At 45.8% G+C, this 25,204-nt stretch overlaps 1 protein-coding gene and 1 long non-coding RNA gene across 2 annotated transcripts in view; both read right to left on the minus strand.

Annotated features, from left to right (window-relative positions):
* Nucleotides 1-725: 725 nt before the first annotated feature.
* Nucleotides 726-4,983, minus strand: LOC129381214 (uncharacterized). The gene is made up of 2 exons (XM_055063888.2): nt 4,894-4,983; nt 726-2,783 (listed from the first exon to the last, which is right to left on the minus strand). Exon 2 carries the CDS (start codon nt 2,607-2,609, stop codon nt 804-806), a length of 1,806 nt encoding a protein of 601 aa, XP_054919863.1. The 5' UTR covers nt 2,610-2,783; nt 4,894-4,983; the 3' UTR covers nt 726-803.
* A 10,946-nt stretch (nt 4,984-15,929) lies between these two features.
* Nucleotides 15,930-25,204, minus strand: part of LOC140214547 (uncharacterized) — a 49,395-nt gene continuing 40,120 nt past the window's right edge. Inside the window, exons 4-5 of the long non-coding RNA XR_011891484.1 lie at nt 22,276-22,560; nt 15,930-16,033 (exon numbers count right to left, since the gene is read on the minus strand). This is a non-coding gene — a long non-coding RNA (uncharacterized lncRNA). The remainder of the gene's footprint in view (nt 16,034-22,275; nt 22,561-25,204) is intronic.

Consider the following 25,204-nt stretch of genomic DNA (forward strand, 5'->3'; position numbering starts at 1 on the left):
GTGCCGATCCCAAGGCCAAGATTTCGTCATTTTCGAATTCTTCAATGTAGGGCTGAATAAACGGTAGTTGCGTTTTCCTTACGCCTATGTTATTTGTTTTTGTTTACCTTGATTCGTTATTATGGACTACATTCCTAGGAAAGGGTAGCGTTCATGTTAAGGAGATAAGATTTTATATAGAAGCAAATGAGTATTTTGCTCGGCATTCACTCCGCTAACAGTGAAGAGGTTTGTTGGATTTAAAGGAAAACTGCAAAAGCTACCCACTGTAGCGCGATCATATTTATTTGGGTCACCATTTTTACAAGAATTATGAGCAATAAAAAAATCAAGCATTATGCTGACAATCCTGTAACCTGACACTAAAGGTTGATACTACAATTCGAAAAACAGTTCTTGAGGCATGAAAAGCATTCAAAATCGATGTATTGTTTACAGTGCTAGGACAAACAACACTTGTTTGCGAGTACATCTTTTGCTGTACACGACACCTTGACCCCCCCTGAAACGCCACTAAATTTCATTATGGAAGTGCTAAGTGTTTCCATGAAATTGTTTCGACATGCAGAGCGGACATTTACTTAAGCAATAACAGCAACTATGGGAAATAAGTAAACTATGTTTCCAATTGTGGAAAGCCCAACATTACTTAGGTCGTAAGGCTGCGTGCACTGCGTAATTGACACACACACACACACACACATAAAAGAGAAAGCAGTGCCCATGAAATTTATTTCACTTAAACTTCACGCCATCCTCAGCTCACTGACGGTGGTCGTTGTGTGCCGCTGGGAACGTTTTCTTCAGTTGCGATTCCTCGGCCTTGCCACACCAATGTATGACGTGGCGCAACAGTAGCGGCCCAGGCAGGGGCGGTCGGTCAGAAGCTGGCCTTGCCAACGAAGCCTCTTGCCATTTGGCAGGGTGTTCACAACTGCGTGACGCTGGTTGATCCACGACATTGTCTTCAGAGAGGAGCTGGCAGCCAGGTAGTGCACGTGAACCAATTGCAGGAGCGGCAACTCTTCCACCATACGTGTGATGAAATTCGACACTGCGGAATCAGCTACCTGAGCTCCGGTCAGCAGGCACAATCTGCGCAGACTCTTAGCCGCAGTGAGTCTAGCTGTGAAGAAAGGGTTTTGCCCAAGCTTCAGGTCGCGTGCTTGTATGGTCAGCGTAGAGAGTCGTTCATTGCCGGAGAAGAGATCGCTAGACCCGAAGACAGAGCCACCGTCGCTCACCAGGCTATCGAGGCTGAAGCGAATGTCGGTGACACGGCATCTAGGGAGGAACTTCAAGGACAGGATTTTCGCCGTTTCGCCGATGCTCAGCCGCCAAAGCCTGGTCTGCGCATGCAGGCACTCGAAGTCACGCTCTGTGAGCATCAAAGCCACTTTGCAGGCTGGGCACGGAAGAGTCTCGTTGTTGCTGACGTCCAGCTCCTCGAGGAACCGGCAGCTTTGCGCCAGGCACTGAAGCGAGTCTTCACAATTCACAGCGCACGGTGGAAGGGCCAGCGAGCGCAGTTGAGACAGGGCAGGGCTCACGACTGAGCAGAAGTTGCAGCCGAGCCAGAAGTGGCTCTTTGTCAGGCTGAGCTCGGAGATGTTAGTGAGGCACATTTGGAGGAACTCCTGCATTGGTTTCAGGAAGTCCGGAGCTCTCAGGAGTCGCTCGAGCCGGACCTGTCGCGGTGGCGGTAGCAGGACTAGTGAGAGGGATCTGACGTCGCTCCAGTGCTCTGGGTGCTTAGCGGCTCTGAGGAAGCGGCTAGAGGCTTCAGAGTCGGCTTCCACGGCCACGACAGCGCGGCGCACTCCCTGAAGCAACGCTCTCTGCTCGCGGACGTCGTCAAATCGGACGAAGCTGTACGAGGCTTCGGGCGAGAGCCGACCTGCGGGCGGAGGTACCCGCTCGTAAGTGTACTGAAAGGTGCGCAGACCAGGCCTGGGTGTCTTGAGCCTGATATCGGCGTCACCCATCGGCATTCCTACAGCGTCCTTACGTATGGCGTGAATATGAAGACTCTGAAGATCCTGGCAATCATTCAAGGTGCGCTGCAAGAAGTCGGCCGTAAGCGGCGTCGCTACAACTTCCACGTACATGGACTGTAGGGTTAGGGTTTGTGACTGGCATTGCGTGCTTGTTCCCGCCACAGCGTCTTTCTCCAGCCACGACTCGTAGTGGCAGTCCTCGTAGAGAGACCATTCTAGTTTCTTCACCTTCCTGAGCCTCTGTGACAACATTCGAAAAAGCGCCGGAGGCTCGACGACGCAGTTCAGAACGCACAGCTCCTCGACGTTCTCACACCTGGCGACAAACGCTAGAAGAACCTCGGAGGCCAGCGTCAGGCAGTTGGTGAATCTCAGTTGGCGCACGTTCTTCATCTTTACCTTTTCGCGGTATGCATTCAGCGTCCACTCATCCGTGTCTGAAGTGAACGCTACCCTCTCGACGACCCGCTCGCAGTCGGCGACTCCTTTCAGCTCAGTTGCTGCCTTGGTGAGAGCGAGACGTGAGGCGCCGTCCAAGAGTTCGAATATTGATTCCCACGCTTCAAGCGGCAGTCCGCCGATTAGCTCAGAACTGGGGGACGGTTGCGCCATAGTGAAACGCTTCGCTCGCTACCTTGAAAGTTGCCTTGGCTCGACTGTGGGGTAGTTTGGTGCACTTGACGGGCCCGGCCAAACGCGTTTTCAAAGAACTGCAGCTGATGAAGTCTTAGTGCCACTTGGTAGCTTTTCGTTGGAGGAAAACACCACTTTCCAAGAAGACCAGGTCTGTAAAGTGAAATGATATGTGTTAACATCAATACCGACTTCCTGTAGACGAAATATGTCAGTGAACAGGGCGCTTATGGTGCCTTAGGTGAAACATCGCCAAGCTGGTTGATTGGAACTCTCCTGTCATTTCTACGCACACACGTTTTGTCAGGCTTACGGACGCCACATTATCCGAACCATGCCACAATATGGATGCAATATGTGCTCTTAATGACAGCTTCTGGTTAGTTTAGAGGAAGAAAATGCTTATTTCATCAATAATTTACATTTAACAACAGCGAGAGCGAAGCCATCGGGACAAAAATGTGTACCATACAGATCTAAACTCTATTGCCTCTACATACTACACAATCGTAAATTTGAATCTCAAAAGAAAAATGAAACGGGATATTTCAGCGTTGAATTCTTATTGCCTCGCGCAGAAAATTGCAGAAGGCGTCAGGAACGTTCCCGTGGCTAAAACCTAGTTTGGTAGCACCAAAGGAAAGGGCCACCGGGAAAGCCAACGGCAAGCGAGGTTTACGTAATGGTTCTTCCAACAATCGTTTTCTTTGAACCTTAAAATGGCGACATGCTAGAATGAAATGTTCTAGAGATTCACTCTCATTGAAGAAGTGACACAATGGTGACATCGGCAGACCAGAGCTGTGAAGGTAAAAATTTAGTGGGGGGACTCGACAACGTACTCTCTTAAGCGACACTTCTGCCTTTGTAGTAGTTCCAAGAAAAAAATTAGGTGCGAATATACGGAGGCGGACAATGAAGGTTTCTAAAAGTTGTTCTCAGTGGCTAATATTCTAAATCGCGAGGCTGTTACAAACGCAAATGATGGTAAAATAGGGATTACCGGGCGACCATGTGATGCTACTGCGAGTTCCTTAGCAAATTTATTTAGTATTGGACCTTTGCTTCCCAGCACACACCAAACGAACGAGGTGTAAGTGTTTTGGGACGAACGAAGTGACTGCTTCTAATGCGTTTGATAAAGTACGAGTGGTTAGTGAAGAACAAACAGAGATAAACTTTGTTAGATTACGGCTGCTGATAAAGGTGAAGGTAATCTACGTAAAGCAAAACAATAATTCAGCTTGAAAAATAGGTGTAAAATCAGGTAGCCGGATTCAAAAACACCAATTAAGAGATGGCGATACAATGCTCACGGCTACCTTTTCTTTACAAACTGAAGCGGCAGTTGCTATTACCGTTTTTGTTTCTAGTTGTGCCAGGTGATCTTTTAATATACAATACCATTTAGGAATTGACGGGGCAAATGTTTAGCATTATTTGCAAAAATGTCCTCGAAATCAATCTTAGCTATCGGAGTTAGAGCTGCTTATTAAGTCTATCGGACAAAAGTGGCCACGTAATGGGTCCAATATAATTTTCACAAAAAGAAAACAACCTAAAGTCACCGTAAACGTGGCCACTGATATTTAAAAACTGAGTACGACTCATTATTGAAAGTGTACTGGGATGTCCTCTGTGGGAATGCGTAGATATTTAGAAAGGTTCGCACTGGTAGGATATGATGGGCCTATGATCATATTCTAATTCTTATTTTCCTTCTCACTATTCGTCTGTGGTACGTGCTGCTCTCCGGATACATTATTACTATGGTCGGCTGGTCATCAGAAGGTAATTTGGAATGGACAAAATCGTACGGAAAATAAGATCACTACATTACGTCTTCTCGGCTTGATTCACAGGTCTTTGTCCATATTTTCGGTTTATTCGTATGCACTGCGTTTGCTTTCTTCTCTTTTTGGGTAAAAATCGAGAGAGCTTTACTACCGCGAGGCCTTGTCATTATTGCCAAAAGTTATATTTTCTTAAGGTTAAACTACTAATTGGCATATCAAACGTGAGATCCTCGACAATGATAGCAGGCTTGAGCCACCGAAGTGAACGAGGGTTGCAATGTGGGCTTGTTGGTAATGCATCTTCAAGGGAAGTATGGTAGCGCGATTCAAAGGCGGGACAAAAGAAGACACAAAGGGACACACACAGCGCTGTGTGTGTCCCTTTGTGTCTTCTTTTCTCCCGTCTTTGAATCGCGCTACCATACTCCCCACCGAAGTGAACCCTGCCTTTCCTAGGAAGCACTTACATTGATGCGTAGAACAGTCCAGACAGGAGGATCTTCACGGTTGTTGTTCTTCTTGTTGCACGGTCCATCGAATGCCCGTCGTTGTCGTCGTCTATATTTTTCCGGCGCGAAGTGGCGCCGCCCCACTAAGGGGGTTTGGCGAAGCTAGAATCGGTTTGCGTTCATGGAATCTAGTGCGAAATAAAATTTAGAAACGCAGGAAGACTTCAATTTTCACGGGAAATGGTTAAGCGCCGCTAGCTTGAAAGCAAGGTGTGAGCAAATATAAATAGGAATAAAAAAACGCTGACGTGATGAGCGACATCGGAGCCAGCTGTGGAAGAAGACGACGACGACGAACGCGCGAGCAGTTGCACGAGCGCGTTCGCGCGGTGACACCAAGGGACGCCGACGCTCAATCCAGGAACGGGCGCCTATGAGCATCGCTCTAAAACGAGGAAAACAAAGCCTTAAATTTATCGAGCGAACCGTCCGGAATAAGCATGAATAGGGTAATATTTACTTAAACAGACACACACACACATTCTAATGTAATCAGCTTGCTAGCATTTCCAAATTTTTCTGCGTCTTAGCTTATCCCTCGTAATTAGTAAGAACCAATATTTTCCGAAACAAGAACCAAAGTTCGGCAAAACCGATTTTACCATGATTGTCGACTGTTTTAAGTCTCGTATTGAATAAATATAGCGACACAACGTATTGCCACCGTCGAAACAACTTATGTATGAGGCGTATACTGAAGCGGGACTCCTCTTTCGCACTTCCCCAAGAATATTCGGCGCGAGCTGGCGGCGGCGCCGCAAAACCTGCGAATGACCTCCGAAATGCATGGCGCGCCGCTTCATGCGAGCGCTAAGAAACGCGTCATGCGGCTGCCGGGCTCCTCCCTTCGGACACGCTGCGCCACCTACTGGCGCGGCCGAGAAGTCCGCGCGTGGCCTCCAAGACGACAGAGCGTGGCGCGCCGGCGCCTGGGAACGCCGAGATTTGTTCGCTCGCTTACCGCACAGCCAGTGACACCTACTCAGTGACTTCAAGGGGTGTACGGTAGCGCCATTAAAAGACGGGACAAAAGAGGACACACGCAGCGCTAACTTCCCACAAGACCAGAAAAGAAAGAAAGTGTTCCCAGCTGCCAAGTTAAACACAGGAAAAAGTTTAGAGATTGTAAGGCATCAATTATATATTGTATACCCTTATCGTGTGGAAAGTATTACGTCGGACAGTCGGGCAGATGTATTAATGATAGTCTGCGCGAACACAAAAGCAAAGTCGACAAAGTTGCATCAGATAGGTTTCTCTCCCTTCATTGTAAGCAACATAAGTGCTCCCCTCTCTTCGAATCGACAACCATTACTGGTAGAAATAAATGCGAACTGACTAGACTTATAATAGAAGCCGAGCAGATTGATGCCCTAGGGGATTACTGGATCGGCAAACAGTCATTGGCTCTCTCTGAAAAAGAACTGAAAATTTTGCGCATTGCTTAACATATCACTTATACAAATGTTTCACTCTGAATGTTTATTTGTTCACGTGGATGTGACTCATTTCGGCTGAGCGTGTATAAGTACGACCTGGTTTTCGATAATAAACATTGTTGGAAGTTAGTACTGTGTGTGTCCCTGTGTGTCTTCTTTTTTCCCGTCTTTTAATCGCGCTACCGGACACCCCTTGAAGATGCGTTACCAACAAGCCCACATTGCAACCCTCGTGGCTACTCAGTGACCCAACTTGGCGAGAGTTTCATTGAAGAACAGAACGTGTCCGGTGAATTCATGGTGCAGCTCGCTGAAGCGTAGTCATGCAAGGGGATTCATTGAAAAGCGACACATACCCAGCGCATTTGTGGCGCAGCCTGCTAATGCGTCGGATTCTTGTCCTCGAAGAAAACTTGTGACGTGGTTTCGGTTCCAATCAGCATCGGATAAACTTAGGGAATTCTTTTTCATCATTGCAGAGCGGCAGATTCCCAGTGGTAGATACCTATTTATCCAAGTTGACGTCAAGAAAGCTCGTTGAGGAGCTGTACGCGCCTACTGGCACATACCCAGCAACCCATGTTGGCATCAAAGGGGTTCATTAAAAACCAGCACAGACGGAGTGGAACATACCCAACTGCCATCGCCCGCCATCGTTCCGCCGTCATCATATTATCACCATCCCACCACCGTAATCATTCCGTCGTCATTGCATTGTTACCATGCCTTCGTTGTCATGTCATCTTCGTAAGTGCATCGTCGTAATACTGTCGTTTTATATTCGTGGTCGTTGATCGTCATTTCAGCTTCGTCATCCAATTATCGGCATGCCATCGTCATTACGCAATCGTCATTGTATATCCATCACCATCCCATTCACGCAACGACTGTGTCGTCACGCTTCCTGTCATTATCAACGCGATAGCGTTAAGGGCCGCATGTCGCAGAAAATCCGGCGTCCCGCGTCCAGCGTCGAACACCGCTTCGTCAAAACGAATTTCTAACCAAATTCCGAACCGCTCTTTATCACCAAAGTTGTTCATAACTTGTGTTTCATTCATTACAAAGTTATTTCTCGCAATATTGAGAACGGCAGCCCACAAACAAATGTAATAAAAAAACACCGACAGCGAATATATTTTATGTTCCCTCTTCTCAGAACGAAATATTAAAAGTGCGAAACAATAACACGCGATCGACCCACGCAAGAGACCGCGTTTCTACCAGAAAGCTTGCCTTCGTGCATAGCGTTCGTCGCCTGCGTTGCCCGGTGTTACGTTTCGCCTCCGACGTGTGGTATAGCCGGCGCGGATGCAACGGACGCCGGGGCTTCGTTCACAGCGGCGGACATTTTGGCCAGTTCAGCGCTGCCCCAACGCCTCCTGCCAAGCGCGTCCAGGCATGTTTCAATACCACGTGTCTTCGTGCGTGTGTGTGTGTGTGCATGTTGGTGCCCACGCTTGTCAAAGCGCGGCAGCCGGGGAGAGGAACTCCCCAACTGTGAAGCGAGGAGGTCTGACCGGCGCCGGCTCGGCGGATACGTCACTTCTTGTCACGTGTCCGTGCGCCGCCGTCCCGTGCGCCTCTTGCGAGCCGTTCCTTCTTGCCCTCGACTCCGAGAGTATAAAAGCAGCTGCCCCCGGACGCCAAGAGAGAAGCTTCGATTTATTCAGTCGAGCAACGTGGTCTCCCGTTTCTCCACTTCGGTCGACCTGACCGGCCGCTCTTTTGCGATGCTAAAATAAACAAGTTGTTCTGTTAGCAGTCGACTCATTCTTTGTCAGGACCTTCGGATGCTTCCAGCTGTGCCCCAGGCCGCCAGGCCAACGCTACCCTTGGGGCTTGCGACCCATTTGCAACACCGGTAAACGTTACGGTTACATAAGCTGCAGTAGCCGGAAGGAGGAAAGGGGAGGAAAGACAAAAGCAGAAGGCAGGGAGGTTAACCCGAATAACGCCTGGTTGGCTACGCTACACCGGGGGATGGGAAAGGGGAAAACAAAGATGACAGCTAGGGAGAGAGAGGAGGGAGGGCAAGAAGGAAACTAGCGGTGAGTTCACTGACACCTGTGGTCTCAGTTGCCGGGAAGCATGAAAAGCAATCAGGGGTCTTTCAATGCTATCGCATTCCACTATTAAAGGCGAAGCTTAAGCGCCCTCCAAATATTTCCTTCTTCATTCCATTGTTATACTGCCGTCGTCATGCCATCTTATGCATTGAATTGTCGTAATTCTGTCGTGTTATTTGCAGTATGGTCATGCCGCGGTTGTCATGTTATTGTCGTTATTGCGTCGTCGTCATACAGTCGCCGTGAGGCATTCGTGGTCATGGCGCCGTGTTCGTTCTAATATCTACGCGCCGTGATTGCTTAGTGGCTATTTATTTCGTTACGCTGCCATGTACGAGTTCGCGGGATCAAATTCTGGAAACGGCGGACGCATTTCGTTGGTAGCTAAACTCACTAAATGCCCTACTACCGTGCTTTGGGTGCACGTTAAAGAACCCGAAGTAGTCAAAATTAATCCGGAGTCCTCCACTGCGGCGTATCTCGTAATCAAATCGTGTTTTTGGCACGTAAAACACCAAAATGTTTTTTTTTTTTCCATCACCGTCATTCCAGCACTGTCATCTACGTTCGTCACGCCATTGTCGTCATACCATCCTTGTCCTGCTGTTATCGTCATACAATTGCCATTCCGTCATCGTCGTCGTCGTTCAGCCGTCGTCATCCACTCTTCGTTATGCAATTACTGTGGTTGCGTTGTCGTCATCATACGTTGTCGTCATGCCATCGTGGTCATTCAATTCTCATTATGTTGTCTTCATTCCCGTGTCATCCCATAGTCTTCACGCAGTCGTCGTCATGCGGTATGCGCATACTCGTGATCCGCACCTTTATCAGTATGGATTAATCCCGACGGTTCTTTAAACGACGGCTTGTTAGGCTGCTGGATCCTCGGTACGCAGTTGCTGCTTGCGCGCGGCAGAACGAGCCTGGCTTGCTGTAAAAATGTGTCCAATTAGGTCGTACGCTCCATACCTGCAAATGGCCCTTAAAGGGCTCCTCACCAGGTCTGGCCATTTAGATCTCACAAGCGCAGTGCATACAATGCGCAGTCACGATCATGTCTGCTGTTACACCCCAGCGAGCTTCGGAAAGCTTAAATTTCAAACCAAACTACGTTTGCCTTTCTGCTCGCGGGCGCCGTGCGCCGTGCCGCGGAGTCGATCAAGGAAGTGCGCCTACGTAGATAGTAGTGCTGCGACGTCACTCATAGTGACACCTGACTTTGAGAATTATTCTCGGCACCATCAGTTAATAGTTGAAACTGTTGCTAGAATTAAAGTTTGGAGAAATAATAAAACATACACATTGAATGGCTGCGTGTTTTTCAAGCGAAGCTTGTATTGCCTCACTCATGTCGGCGTCGGTGTTGTACGAAAAAACCGAAGCCGCTCGAAAGTAAAAATTGCTTGACGGGTTACGAGACCACCACTCCAACCGATTCAGCCACTGTCGGTTCATCATACGCGACCTTTCAAGCGGGGTTTTATAAGCATGAAGAAGTAGGCGGAGAGCAAAGGGCGAACCAATTACAGGCGTCCCCTCCCTCTGGAGAAGGGAAAGGGTGTGATCGCGTGTTCGCTCGCCTCGGCGCCCGCCGTTTCCCGCCAGTCCACGGCCGGCAGTCAGATGGGGAGGCCGCGTTTGGTTCGTTCTGCCGAAGAGCAGGCTCTTGAAGGAAAGGCAGCGGGAGCGAGCCACGCGTCATGCATTCGGCCGAAGAAGAGGCGGCGTTTGATGACAGCCGCCGGGAAATCGCCCAAGAAACGGCGAGTCGTCGACGTGCGGACCTCGCCGTGAGGGAGCGCTAAGCCGAGGCAAAACGACAACGAAGAGCCGCGGATCCCAAGCTTCGCTTGCACCCCTCTTTACAGTAGTGGAAGGGCGGTCAATTTTTGTTTTGCTTTGTACCGTAGCAAGAAAGGTGTACTTCTGTTTCGTCTGTTTGTTCGCACTTCATGCAGGTGCGCGCGCAGAGAGCGAAACCGTATCGTTTCCTACCGTGTTCCAGCGCGCGATCATGCTCTGTGATCCGCTTGCGTCTGCCTCAGTGTTCGTGTAGCACTGGCTTATAGCGATATAGTCATGTGTTCCCGTGCTCAGCGCGCAAAATCTTGCGCTGCGCGAAACGAGAGAAACGCAACAGCTCGCGCGGGAGACCGTCAGCGTAAGTGCGCCACGCAGAAAGAACGCGTAAATAAAAAAAATCGCCGCCCAAGCACTCCGTACAGATGGTTAACCAGAGAAGCTGAAACGTGCGGCCCCGGTGCTTATCACTGGGTTAATCCCGACGGTTCTTTAAACGACGGCTTGTTAGGCTGCTGGATCCTCGGTACGCAGTTGCTGCTTGCGCGCGGCAGAACGAGCCTCTTCTTGTGCCCGGGCTGCAGCATTAGCACGGCGTAGACGAGCTCGTTCCCGGTTCTGCTCGCGGCGTTGCTGCTAAAGAGTACGTATGACGCGTGTCCTACTCGTTTCGGAGCCGGAGAGAAACTGCTGCGCGCGCGCTCAGCCGCGATGGAGAGCAACGACGTCACTACTGGCGCAGCTAATCCAACACCATCTAGGTAGCACAAGGGCTTTTCATTCCGATCCATGAGTTCTCGTTACCTGGCCCGACTGCCATAGAATCTAATGGGGATGCTCCCGAGTAGGCAACTGTGATTTTTGGCCTTGTGCTATCTAGGTGGTGTCGGTTAATTGCGCGCCTCATTTTTTTTTTTCGTTTTTTTTTTTCGCGCATGCGAATGGGGTTTCGCCGGAGGAGTTTTCGGCGTACAGGCGACAGACGGACGGATGAATCGGCTAGCCATATGCAGCTTCGCAGTAAAAAAAAAAAAAAATAATGCGGGGCTTCTGACTTGGGCGTCAAGCGATCCTCCAGTTCCTATATGGGAGAACGCAGGGGTGGAATTTCGCTTGCGGAGGCTAGACGGGGGTAAGTGGAGAGAGTTTGTGTTAGCGGTGACGTCGCCTCCTGAAATCATGGGTTCGCTGCACTCAAATATTTTTATCTCGGTTATTGATGAACCAATTTCAAAATTTCCTACGGTAAAACGCTCCGTAAAGGGCAGGTAACTTCCAGTGCCTAACTTCCAGCGCCTAAACAAAATTTGCTATGTGGCCTTGTGAGGGGCGCTCTTTAATGAAAGTATAAGGCATAAAATTAAAATAACAATTTGTAAGAAAAGAACGATGTATTCCAAATAATATTTAAATGAGAATTATAAATTTTGTGATGGTTCTTTAAATACATAATTTATGATTAAAACATTTTGTAGTGTCCGCTATTTCCTTTCTATGTATTAATGTATGCTATGGTATTCGAAATACAGGGACCAACTTCTGCACTCCCGGGTTACCCATATCCAAGCAGACAACTTTCTTTTTCTAACGTATAGTTTTATGCAACTTCATGTGCACCGCTGATTGACGAAAGGATTGTGATATTTTTCTTTTCGAACGGGCCAACTAAGTTTTTATCATACAAATTTGCTATTCAGCGTAAAGTTAAACTGACGTATTATTTTATCGAACATATTTTTAAGTCGACTTGGGATAGTGATCGCTCCAGAGAAGCTCAGGAAGACCAGGCAGGAGTTTGAGCACATGGGGGAGATTGGCATCGCTAAGCCGTTGTCGAGCAGCTGGTACTCAGCTCTGCACATGGTCCCCAAGATGTCTGGTGACTGCCGGTGACATTCGCCTTTTCTTCATCACCGACCCTGCCAGCAGCCTCCGATTCCTTAATGACACATGAGCCAAGGTCAACTTTCTGCCTGCCCATTCTGTCGACGCACCTGCGCGCCCATATGCCACCTGTAGGCTGTTACCGGCTCCAACATTCCTGTCTACCGTAATGCTGGTCAACCGGCGACCCCGGCGCTCGTTTCGCTATATGTTGTTCGCAGTGGGAGTCAGTCAAGTCATACTAGGAGTGGACATCACTTCAAACTCTCCCCTTCTGGTGGACATGGCACACAAGAAAGATTCTACTGTAGGCCTTTTCGTCAGCGGCAAGCCCTCGACCTAGTTTCCGTTCGCTTTCACGCTGCCTCGATCCGTCCCTTCGCCGTATGAGTTGGCTGAGAGAGTTTCTGTCTATTACTGGTCCTCCAGATTGGACGAAGCGTGTTCAACACGTTGTCGTCTGCCCATGCACCACTTGCCCATGCACCGCCCATGCACCACTTCATCGAAGATTTCAATTGCTCACCTTTCCACCTCATCTTTGGCACCTCCTTACGACTACCAGCAGAGTTAGTCTTCTGTTCCAACGTGGTCACATCAACACACATACCCAGTTCCTCTTATGTCGATCAGCTAGCGTACCTCATCACGTGCCTACCCGCTCCTCCTACCCGAGCCCAAGAACACAAGCCACCGTTCACACAGCCCTTGTTTCTTCTGCATCGACTGCAGCCGGCGTGCTCTCGAGGCAGTGTATTATTATTATTATTGTTGTTATTATTATTATTACATGGTGTGGGAAAATATATATGCTTGAAAGAGAGAAAAGGGAAAGCAAGGCGCAGTCTGGCGACTGCCGCCTGAAGAGGCGGAGTTGGTACGCTAACGCTACAGGAAAAGCTGCACGAACAAAGAAAACTGCAACAGCGCTGCCATGTTGTTACACCTTATTTCTGTAGCGCTGAGAATATTCAGGTTTAGTCCTGCACTATTCGATCGTGATCCATACTATCGGGAGTGTGAGCCCCGGACCGCGTTGTTCTGTGTTCAAACACTGCTAGGTGAAACACTGAAAAAAGTGGGGGCAGGTGGGCTGTGATGACGCAAATTCCCCATATATGTATATAAAAATTGCTAAAGCTGTTATCTTTAAATTTTGTAAAATTGTAAAACGGCGAACAATTCAATTCCTTACCTGCTAATGCTTATTCGCGATATAATGAGTATTTTTTTAAAAACATGGTTGTATTCAACACAAATTGTTCATTAGCAAGTTGCCGCTACTTTTCCGTATCGGGCATGTTTCTAGCCTCTTAACGTGGGCCGTTCCCGAAGACAGTGAAGCCTAAAAAATGTGGGCCGATATGTGCTACTGGGACCACTGGTCGCCATTACGTTCTGAATATATTAATGCGTAAGCATTTTAGGGTTACTTCGGAAATGTGTCCGCCTGTCCGTCTGTAACGCGTGACACGATGCGCTCCATAGGTATACATGGGGTCTTATAGGGGCATATATGACGATGCCTGATGACTACGTACGACTACTGAGGTTTATGATTTTGACTATAGAACACCTACATTTATAGCCAGCACGGAAAGAAAGGAGGCCGCTACAATCGGCACAACAAGTAAGGCTACCATGTTGCCGCAAATATATTGAAGCCTATTTATTTCAAATGTACTCTCAAGGCCAGATGGCGTTACAGAGAGAAGTTCGATAGAAAAAAAAAACATGTTCAATGTCCATGTAAGCCTTCAGCAGGTTAAAATCTTTCATTTGGTTTTACTTAGGAAAGCATATTGACACTTATACTTATTAGTGACACGAGCATCGAGGGACACTCGTTTCTTGCGCAGCACTTCCTGTTCACCTCCTGAGACGACCGGGATGAAATTCAAATCAGAAAAAAAAATTAAAACAATTGTACAGTACAATATTTATGGGTTTCATTATAGATTTGATATCAGGTCATAAGTTTAGTTACAAGTTGAGTTCCCGAAGTGTCTGAAATAATTGCAATTACAAATCGTCGAGATGAACTCAAAATACATAAACAAAATTGAAAAAAAAAATAGTTTAGTACGAAATTCATGGGTTTCATTATAGATATGACATCAGAGTTTGAGTTACTGAAGTGTCTGGAATAGTTAGAATTAGAAATCACTGATTACCGCACACCAAAGCACGGAATCGTAGACATTGGAGACCTGGCACGTGAGCACGACCTTAGCGAAATTCGTGGAAACCCTGAAGTAGAAAGCGGTAGTAATGACGTCACAAAAAGGTGGCATGATTTTAATGGAAAACAGTTGCCTCCGAGTTCGGTTCGTGCGTTGCGTTCGCCAAAAGTTATTCTAAAGAACACCAACCCCAAGGTGCGAGTACCGCTGAGACACCCGTGTCAATGATTAGGGTCGCCTACCATTTTTCTATCCTTTTCTCCGCGACTGCATTTCACCCAGTAACAACTTCAAGCTATCGCGCAGCACAAAACGCGCCTGCATGATTGGAATGTTATCGATGGTTCTATCCGTTGTCTGTTGTCACCGAAGCTAGTGTAATCTGATTGTATGCACGACGCGAATTGTGTAGCACTTTCTGGAAGACACGGGGGCACCAGCGATTACTCTGGAACCTTCGATCGCTCATGTATAAAAGCCGACGTGCTTGACCAGCGGATCAAATTTTCGACTATCGCCGACTGTTCGCCGCTATCGATCGTTGTGCTTTGAGTGTAGCCTGGTCACACGTTCGCCCAATAAATAGTTAAATTTCGCCATTCAGTTTTGCTACGGTGTTCGTTGGATGGATGGATGGCAGGTAGGAGCGTCCCCTTTGAAACGGGGTGATGGCAGTTGCCACCATGCTCAGCTTTTTATTTTTGTTTACCTGTGTTGAGGGTTATTAAAATTCGCCATTTTCTTTAAATACGTCTTCCTACACTTTCATAAGGTCATAATTACCCTACTAAAAAACTTTGTTTTCAAACAGGTCTCATCAAATAGGATTACGCAATGGGACCCATTTGTACCAGGTCCAGTTTGTTTCCATTTGAACCCATTTAGTTCAGTCCCATTTGAACCCATTTAGTCCAGACCCATTTGATCCCGTCTATTCCTGTTCAGTTCTGCCCTGTTTAATATAGTCCTGTTTGATTCTGTTTATGCCTGTCCTGTCTGCCCCTGTCCAAATTTCTTTATTGCCCCATTCGAACCAGGTTATTTCAGAATGGTTTTATGTCGCTTAATATAACTTACTCTTTAAACCTATTTGGTACACTTGAGTATTTGCAATCAGCATTAAGACAAGTAGGTCTGCATTATGTTTGCTCCAAGTATGCCACTGTCATATATAGGTTTGCCTGGTACATTGCTTGATACAAAGCTGAACACAATTTTCTGCATAAATTGATTAGCACTACCAACACATATGATACATCATGAATGAGTTTTGTATGACCTATGAACACGTTCATCATGTATGACCTATGGGAAAATGCACCCTGAAAATGATTGGTACCTCATTTTCATATTTACTACAAGTATATGAATGTAATTCTTGCAAGTGTACTACCTGTTTGATCACTTGTACTGATCTTACTGCAGTGTTGTGTTGCTGTAATGGTTTGTTCACAAATCTAAAGTAAAGCATAATATTGAGGTGGAAAATATCAGAAGTAATGACTTGCAATTTTAAATGAAAGGGAAGTATACTTTACGTAGGTTTTTCTGTACACCCACTTCAGCTTTCATTAATCCTGAAGTCCTCTGGTTCAATCCAAAGCATGTCACACATCTCACAAGCACTGTTTATTGGACCTTCTAATGGTACTTCGATGCACCTAGTCTACTGAGAGAAGACCGTTGGATTGCGTTTCTTGGGCGAGAGCTTGTAGGGCACCTGAAAAAGTAAAGCCAATAATTTCTTTTCACTCATGCAATAGGTTAACGCATAGACAAAATCAGTTTCGCATATGTTCACACAGATAAGAATGGTTCAGCATTCAGATCATAGGAGATAATGAACAAATCTTATTGAAAAATATGTGGTTTCATGCAATGCCTTTGATTCAAGGGAACATGCAATACTGTGGTAGAATAAGCTGTCATAATTAGCAGGTCACTGAAAGAAGTGTTATAAAAAAAGATGGACACATTGTTTGACTAACAAGAATTACTAGTATTGAAGCAACAGAAGTAATACATGTATAAAATGTACCCCTGAAAAGCAGCATAGACCGGTTGAGCTAATAAATAACTCAGAAATTACCCTTCTGCCAGCAAAGTAAATACTGTAGTGTAATGGCTTTGGCACTGCACTGCTCAGCCAGAGGGCATGGGATCGAATCCTGGGCACAATGGCTGAATTTCGATGGCGGGGAAATGCAAAACCACCCACGTAAGGTGCATTGGGTACACGTTAAAGAAGACTAAGTGATCAAAATGCCGCAAAACCCCGTTAACTCGAAGTTGTAAAAACTGGGCAAAATTTCGAGATAAGCGAATTCACAAAAGCAGAAGGCCCGCACGAAGACCATATAGAGCCTTTCAAAGTAGGCACCAGCAGCCACAAAATTTCTCACAAAAGCGAAATATAGCAGGTGCGGTATTTTTGTCAGATCACTTTTGTAAGACATTCTACAATTTGGCACCCGACATGTCGGGCATCAACGGGCAACAGCGATTCTTGCACAGATTGTAGAAAACACTGTTGCATGTAGGCGTTGACATATCCAAAGCCTAGCCACACAGAATACAGTCGACTCTCATTACAATGATCCCTGATAATCCAACAAAAAACATTTGCTGTATCCGAAGTCTGTAATATGTGAAATGCCTCGCTTCCGAAGCTTTTGTCGCGATGTCTAACAACTTTATTACAAAGAGTGAGTGACGAACTTCCAAAGTAAGAAACAACAAAAGAAGTTGCAGTTTCGCCCGAAAGGCAAAGCATCGATTCCGACAGCAAATTCAGCAAGATAAGCGCGGCAGCAGCAGCGAGAAAATTGACCTTCGTGCTGTCTCTCGCTTCAATGCAAACTAAATGGCGAAAGCACAGGACATACGAAGCTACCGGCACTGGGCACACTTTGCCCACATCGCAGATCGCTTTGAAGATGGTGGCCGCGCAGGCATGCACTTTGTTCAGATCACTTTAAGGTACGGTGCCCACACGGGCGCGCAATTTGTCCACATCGCAGATCGCTTTCAAGATGTAGCGCCCATGCACTTCGTCCACATCACAGATTGCTTTCAATACATGGTGCCCACGCAGGTGAGCACTTTGTCCACATCGCAGATCACTTTCAAGATATGGCGGCCGTACCGTAAGCAGCAGCCGCCTAGTCGAACCAGCCCTCGCTCTCTCTCGCCTCATGCGCAAAAGAAGACAGCGCGTTTCCACCCCGCCTTCCTTCCTTGCACGTGCGATATTGAGCTGCGATCGTCGGCTGACCCTCGCAAGTCAGTTGTTAGCCTGTGTCAACACGGCAAAAGTATGTTCTATGGGCCCGATTTTAAAAAAAATTGCCACTAATTTCGTCCACTGTAGCCGATGGTCCATTGTAGCACGGTTTGTTAAACACGAACTTCGTTGCATTAATACAATAGGTAGAACAAACTAAGGCTGAAATATCGTCTGTCATATCCAAAAGTTTGTTGTATGCGGGTCCGTTGTAACAAGCATAGACTGTATAGTGAAAGTGCTTGCATGCCAAAAAAGTAATCAACCGGCATTACTGCCCCAGGGCCGAGATTTTGCAGTCCTGTCTTCCGCTTGATTATGTGCCGCTCTTTCTTCCACCGTTCTTGGCTGGCTTGTCCTGTACTGATAACGCAGGTGGAGCATCATCATAACCACTGACGAAGTGTAATTACAAACGGCATCAAAGAAGGCATTGTTACAATATTGCTGCCCTAAATTTGTTAATAAGGAAAATACCTATAGCATACCAAACTTTTGGCACAGCATGGCCTAGCACACCGATCCATACAGAGCACAACAAATTTTTTTTTATTTATTTATTTGTTTCCACAAGCAAGGAGGTACATGGTTGTGGCGAAAAAACAAGGGGAAAAAAAGCTGCGGAAGAAGCAGCTTGACTGGCCCCAGGTTCCATGTACAATGGCAGCAGCAGGGCAGGTGGGAAACATTTTAGGGGAAAAAGAGGGGAAAAAAAGAAAGAAGAGGAAAACACCAAGGGCAAAAATCACAAAGTACAACCGTACACAGTCAAGATCGCAGAAACATTTCATGCAGATTTTTTTGCAGAACAAGTGAGCACATCGATACTGCATCTGGTGAGATCATTGAGTAAATTGGGCAGCCAGTGGCATAACATTTGCTGGCCATAATTAGTTCAAAGTTGAGGAACCCACCAAGTCTCAGGAGCTCGAGTTGTGTAAGGGATTTCTCGTTTTGTGAGATTAACGAGAGAGCTGAGGGCGCCAATATTTTTCTCATATCTTCTGTAGGTTGACAACAAGGGCAGGTTTATTAGGGCAGGCAATTTAAGGGCTCCAAGCGCGCTGAAAAGAGGAGCAGAATGAAAATCACGAGGCTTATTACAAATAACACAAAGAAATTTCTTCTGGATTACAAACAGCTTGTGAATATTTGTGGCTGAAGTTGTCCCCCATATGAGGCAGCAGTAATTTAGGTGACTGAAAAAAAGTGAGTTGTAAATCAGCAATTTCACGGATTGTGGCAGGTATCTAAAGGAATAGACAACACCGAACACCTGTGACAGTTTGCCGGTGAGGAAATCTACATGAGAGCGCCATGTCATATCATGATCAAAGTGCACACCCAGACATTTGATTGATTGGACAACTTCAATAGTACTGGAGTTAAGCAGAATATCTCCAGGTAGCTTGACATTCATATTTCTTGGATGAAAGAGCAAGACTTTGGTTTTTGAGGAGTTGATTGTTAGACCATTTTCGAGGGACCACTGGTGTACTTTGGAGAACACACTGTTAGCACGTAAGACCAAGTCATCCAGGGATTTGGATGAAAAAAGAAGTGTGGTGTCATCGGCATACATAACGTACATTGTGCCAGAATCAATGTTAATAAAGTCATTGACGAAAATATTGAACAACAGAGGGCCCAAGGTGCTTCCTTGTGGGACACCTACATGAACAGGAAGGACACTGGATGATAATCCATTTACATGCACAAATTGCTTCCTGTGACTCAAGTAAGATTCAAGTAAGCTGAGGGCAATGCCAAGGATGCCATAATAAGTTAGTTTACGAACCAGAAGTTTATGATCAATAGAATTGAAGGCTTTAGATAAGTCGACAAAAACACCTAAGGTTAATAAACGTGCCTCAAAATTTTCAAGGATTAGTTCTTTCTGCTTAAGGAGTGCTAGTTCAGTCGACATGAATCTGCGGAAAGCATGTTGATGTGGGGTTAATAAGTTATGTTTGTCAAGAAAACAGGATAACCTACAAAATATTATCTTCTCTAGTCCTTTGGAAAAAATTGGGAGTATGGAGATGGGTCTGTAGTTCGAAATAAGTGTTTTGTCACCTTTTTTGAAAATGGGAAGCACCTTTGCCACCTGCATTCTTTTTGGGAATTGGCCTTGGGAGAGACAGATATTGTAGATATGAGCAAGAACAGGTGAAATAATATCAAGAATATAGCTGACAGGCCTGATTTGCAGGCCATCAGCATCACAGGCACTACTGTTACTGAGGTTACGGAAAAGCAGTGTTATTTCATGTTTATTTGTAGGGTTCAAAAATATTGATTCCGTGCAGTGAGTATCTATAAATTGACAGGCACTCGGGCTGGCAGTTTGGTGACATGTACTGGTGAAATGATCATTAAAACAACCAGGAAGCGCATCACTACCGATTTTCTCACCGTTAATGACTATGTGCGTCTCAGGTGTATGACACGGTTCTCTGTTTGTTAATGTGTTTAACTTCTGCCAGATTTTACGGACATCATTCTGGCATGTTAAAAAGTTATTTTCAAAATATGAGGTACGAGCCATACGTAGCTGTTTTGTAATCCGGTTACGGAAGGACCTAAAAGTTTTCAAATCACCAGGATCTTTGGAATTAATAAACCTGTTAAAAAGCCTATTTTTCTCTTTAATTTTTTAAAAAGGTCATTCGTCACCCACGGTTTGCGAATTCGGGAAGCGCGAGGCTTTCGTGAATGGAACGGAAAATGTTTCTGATAACATATGCTAAAGGTGTCAATGAACAGCTCATTGAGAATCATAAACACAACTCCAGTCAACTTTACACAGTTCTTTGCGAAAATGGTCAAGGTTATCGCTGGTGATGGTTTGAAATACAGGAAGACATATATTTTTATTTTTTGATTTACGTTTCCAGCTAAAAAATATTGGCATGTGGTCGCTGATGTGATATGAAAGAACACCAGATTTGATATCAGCCTGACCGCAATTCGTGATGAACAAATCAAGGCATGTTTAAGTATCAGAAGCCACTCTAGTAGGAGAACGTATGACATTACGTCAGGCAAAAGAGTGCAACAATAGCTCAAAATCACGCCTCAGGACAGTGTTAACACAAAGATCTATATTAAAGTCACCACCGATGATGATATTGTACTGGAAATCGGAAGTGTATTCGAGAAGCGTTTGAAGGAAGAGCAAAAAACAATCAGAATTTCCATTTGGTGGACGATAAAAAACAGAGTAAACCGTACGCGCGTGAAGGATTGACAGCCCTTCATGATCATTAGTGACACACGAGAATTCCTCAACACACTTCACGTTGAGGCAGTTTCGCACTAGCATGCAGAGATCACCACCACGTGAAGCAGTTCTGGATCGAATAATATAATCATAGTTCGGGAGCAGCCAGGGAAACGAGCTCTGGTGGTACCAAGTTTCTGACAGCATAATAAAATCAAACTCCAGATCCAGGCTGCTAAACATGACGTCAAGTTCAGCTGTCTTGTTTCTCGCCGACTGACAGTTTACATGAATACAACGAACTGATCCATTGTGCCCAGGTCCAATCAACGCCTTTAATTCGGAAGGAAAAACATAAGGTTCACATATGGATGCCATTATGATATGAAAGAAAAAAAAATGTGTTGTTACTTGGACCTAAAAGACCAGCATATCAGGGTCTGCCGCGCACTTTATTAGGCAAGCATTCTGACCCTCTTCTTTCCTCACGAGGACTTTGCCATTACGGTACCATGCAAAGCGGAAATTATTGACACGTGCCCATTCCTTCGCCGTCTTCAGAAGCATTCGATCCTGTGTCGTCAGATTTTCCAGCATGAATGCATCAGGCACGATACCTGGAAGGAGTTACTTTTTGGCAAGCCATTTGTCCTTTGTTGACTGGCGAGTAAAGCGAATGATTATGCCCGGTGTCGTGTTTCTTGATTTTAGTCTATGGATGGCGGAGACAGTTTCATCGGTTAGGGGAGCAAGTTCCAGTTTAGAAGCTATGACGTTTAGCTTGTCCATGAGCGATTCGTCTTTGTCTTGCTTGATGCCACAAATTTCGAGGTTAAGCTTTCTACTATGATATTCCAGGTCGTTAACCGCGGCGCGGAAGGCCTGCATATCAGTGATTGCGCACGATGCCTCAATTTTAGTCACTTTGGCAGCGAGCGTCTTTATTTCACCATCATGCTTGGCAAGGTTCACAAGGACATCATCGTACTTCTCCGATAGCAGCTTTACTGATGCCTTGATTTCACCAACAGTTTGCTTGAGTGGGAGCAGCTCATCCAAGTTTTTTGTTGATTTCCAGGAGCATGGTGGCGATCGAGGCATCCGGCACCTTACAAACGGCGGAGCTGGCCTTACTACTGCGGCACGAAGAGCAGCGCCAGGACTTCCTAAATTCAACATCATTGGACCGAAATTTTTTCTTGGTAACTCCCGAACAATTATGACTGATGTGAAAATGTCCCGAGCATTCGCAGCAAAGCAGACAGTCATCATTTACCTTAATGGCCACATCACATTCGTCACAGAGTTAGACATTCTGACGGGCGTACTGGAGGGTGGTTGGTAAAAATGATGCGGTAACAAGTGAACAATATCGACAGGAAACTAGAACAATAGGCAGCAGCAGTGGCAGACTATCCTTAGGTGGCTAACTAAAACAGGGACGGCAAACACCAACCTGTAACGACAGTAGAAAATCCTCGATTAGACGAGTGTCCGCTCGTCGCCACTGCTGCTGCCAAATGAGGAGGTCATTGCAGAGACGCCCGTATTTGTAGACGACGGTGGCGCCTTCCACTTCCGTTGTCGTGACGTGGCTATCTGCGGTGAGCAGATACCAGCAGCAGGATCGGTAGGTGGGGTGGGCCTTGGTGCGCTCGAAATCCAATTCGCACACGTGCAGTGTGCGGCGAAGTGGAGTTCCGGGCTGCTGATAACTTAAACACGATGCGATGACTGCACACTGTAACGACAGTAGAAAATACTCAATTATACGAGTGTCCGCTCGCTGCCACTGCTGCTGCCAAAATCAAGCAAATAAGCAAGCTAACAACTCTCCGTGCACATGTGAGCATGCAGGTTGTCGATGTCATGAGTGCCTTCTTGTGCTCATTGCGCTTTGTCAGGAGTCAGAGGTACAATCCGCCCAGATCATCAATGAGATCGCAGCTAGACGTGAACAGTAGATAAGAGTGGCGTAGAATGAATCAGAATTTGCTACAAACTTGCGATCCTGTCGCTTTTTGGCGATATTGAACTTGTGCACAAAGTATGGAAACCTTTAGGTGCCGACTTTTTCCCTACATTTTCGCAGTCAAGATTTTGAGATATCGGGAGCAAAGTGCAAAAGCATTTCGGGATAAGAGGTGAAATATACAGAGTTGACACCGAGCCAGGAAAAAAATTTTACTTAACCGACATTGAGATATCAGAGTTTGAGTTAACAAGTGTTTGACTCTCTCCCTACCATAGGGAAAATAGGTTTTTTTTGTAGGTTACATCACACTTTTTGTTCTCGAGGAACTACTGCACTTAATATTTTAGGTAATGCATCAACAAAAAGCAGAATGAGTGCACTTATGACACATAAAAGCTTTATTGACGAGATGTATGTAATAAAAGAAGATATAAATTGCCAGAGTCAAGATTGTGGAATAAAATTGAGCAATGTTCGTAAAGACGCTTGTATCTACTAAAAAAAATATATAACAAAAATGTATTGCCGTCTAATGGGTACTAGCCCCCCCACAAATCATAAATTTTCATTCAACAGGCATTTCACTAGAAAAAACTCAGTGCCCTTCCACTCTGTGAATGATGATCAGTGAGGCTGTGTATGTGGGCCCCTTAACGGCGAACTGCAGCTCCACCGCAGGTCGGCCCAGTATTGCACTATCCTCAGGATCGGCCGACGTTTGTGGAGTTCTTAGTGCCTTCTTTACTTCCACCGCGGGTCGGCCCAGTATTGTACTATCTTCGTGATTTTGTGTCTACAGACGGGAAAGATCCTGGGGGATCGTTCCCGTGTGTACAGTCCTTCCATGTTTTTTTCTGGTGAAGAAACTGCCGCCTCAGTTTCATATAAAGCCAGCGCCTGCCGCTAGAGGTGTAACTGTGCAATAAGAGGGCATGCGAATGCCGCTACCGCCGTGGTTGTGTGTGGGGCAATGTCGGTATTCTAGCTTTGTAAACTGCCGCGACCACCACTTTACTTCCATATAACTGCTTTCAACATTTCACATTCGTCAATAACTGCCTGAGTGCGTCTTCTGCCATGAAACGAGTGCCAGGGAAAAAAAAAATTGGCGCTCAAAGCATGCAGCTTGCCGTGGTCTGTAAATAAAAAAAAAAGAATAAAAATTTCTGGGATTTCACGTGCCAAAACGACATGATTATGAGGCACACTTTAGTGGGGGACTCCAGATTAACTTTGACTACCTGGGGTCCTTTAACGTACACCTAAATCTAAATAAACGGGTGCATTTGCATTTTGTCCCCATCGAAATCCGGCTGCCATGGCTGGGTGGTCTCAGTCCAGATTTCTTTCTCAGCACCGTTTGTCTGAACACTTTGATAGGTTTGGCTTTTTTAATAGTTGTCTGAACTTAAACATTGCGCATTCGCAACAAAGTGCCAGTGGTGCCACTTGTAAACAGAGGCAAACATCTGGACTGTTGCATTCCCACCCGCTCGTAAGCTCTCGGTTGTGCACAGCGCCAGGTTGTTCAGCAAAACAGCTGTTCACTTTCTGTAAACCGTGAGCAATATGTTATCAGGAGATAAAAAAAAATGAAGTCATCATTGTAAGGGCTGCTTCCATAATAATGACTTCATTTAATTCCAAAGAAAAGGAAACTGAGGTGCTCCGTGTGCTTCAGATTTCTCGGCAAAGCGATGCCATTTTTGAACGAGACTTAGGGAGAATAAATGTAAGACAAACCTCACAAATGTCTTTGGTGTGGCTTTTAGTAGGGCAAATGTGAAGTGTTAGGACCTGTACAGTTTAAACTGCATTGTAACTAGGCAATTTCCTTACCAAACAGTCGTTTAGAAGCGTCAGTAAGCCCAGCACGTATTAGCATTACTCCTAGTTTCAATGCAGAAACGACAAAACTGGGTGTTTTGGTTCTTAATGTGCAACTATCTGCAAGAAGTTATACTATTCTAATCACTGGTCCTGATATTTTTGTCAGGGTTGAAAAATGGGGAAGAAAATACAATTTTATAATTTATTCAGAAAAATAAATACAATGTGTTGGTGCAGAAACATCATACAAACACGACCATTGATTTATTATGCAAAATAAGCGACATACAGAAAACACAAATAGGCATCCGAGCACGAATGCTCCACCATTCACAATGCAAGAAGTTTGTTAAAAGCATGGCGCTGATATAAGAAGCAAAAAGAAGGAACATCAAAACATGGCAGATGTGCACTGAGATGCAGGAAACACCAGTAAACAAATGGCAATAAACACAGAATGCATAATGGATTGTTTCTATACACAAGAAAGCGTAAAGCAAACATTTCGTAACACAAGGCAAACAACTCTTATACACAAGTAGCTACAGCACCAATACTGCAGTTTTTTCTTACTCAGACA

Source organism: Dermacentor andersoni, chromosome 1, assembly GCF_023375885.2.
Source record: "Dermacentor andersoni chromosome 1, qqDerAnde1_hic_scaffold, whole genome shotgun sequence".
Lineage (NCBI taxonomy): Eukaryota > Metazoa > Arthropoda > Arachnida > Ixodida > Ixodidae > Dermacentor > Dermacentor andersoni.

Bases quoted from the DNA above. Each gene is read 5' to 3' on its own strand.
- LOC129381214 (XM_055063888.2), bottom strand. From the start codon at position 2,609: ATGGCGCAACCGTCCCCCAGTTCTGAGCTAATCGGCGGACTGCCGCTT.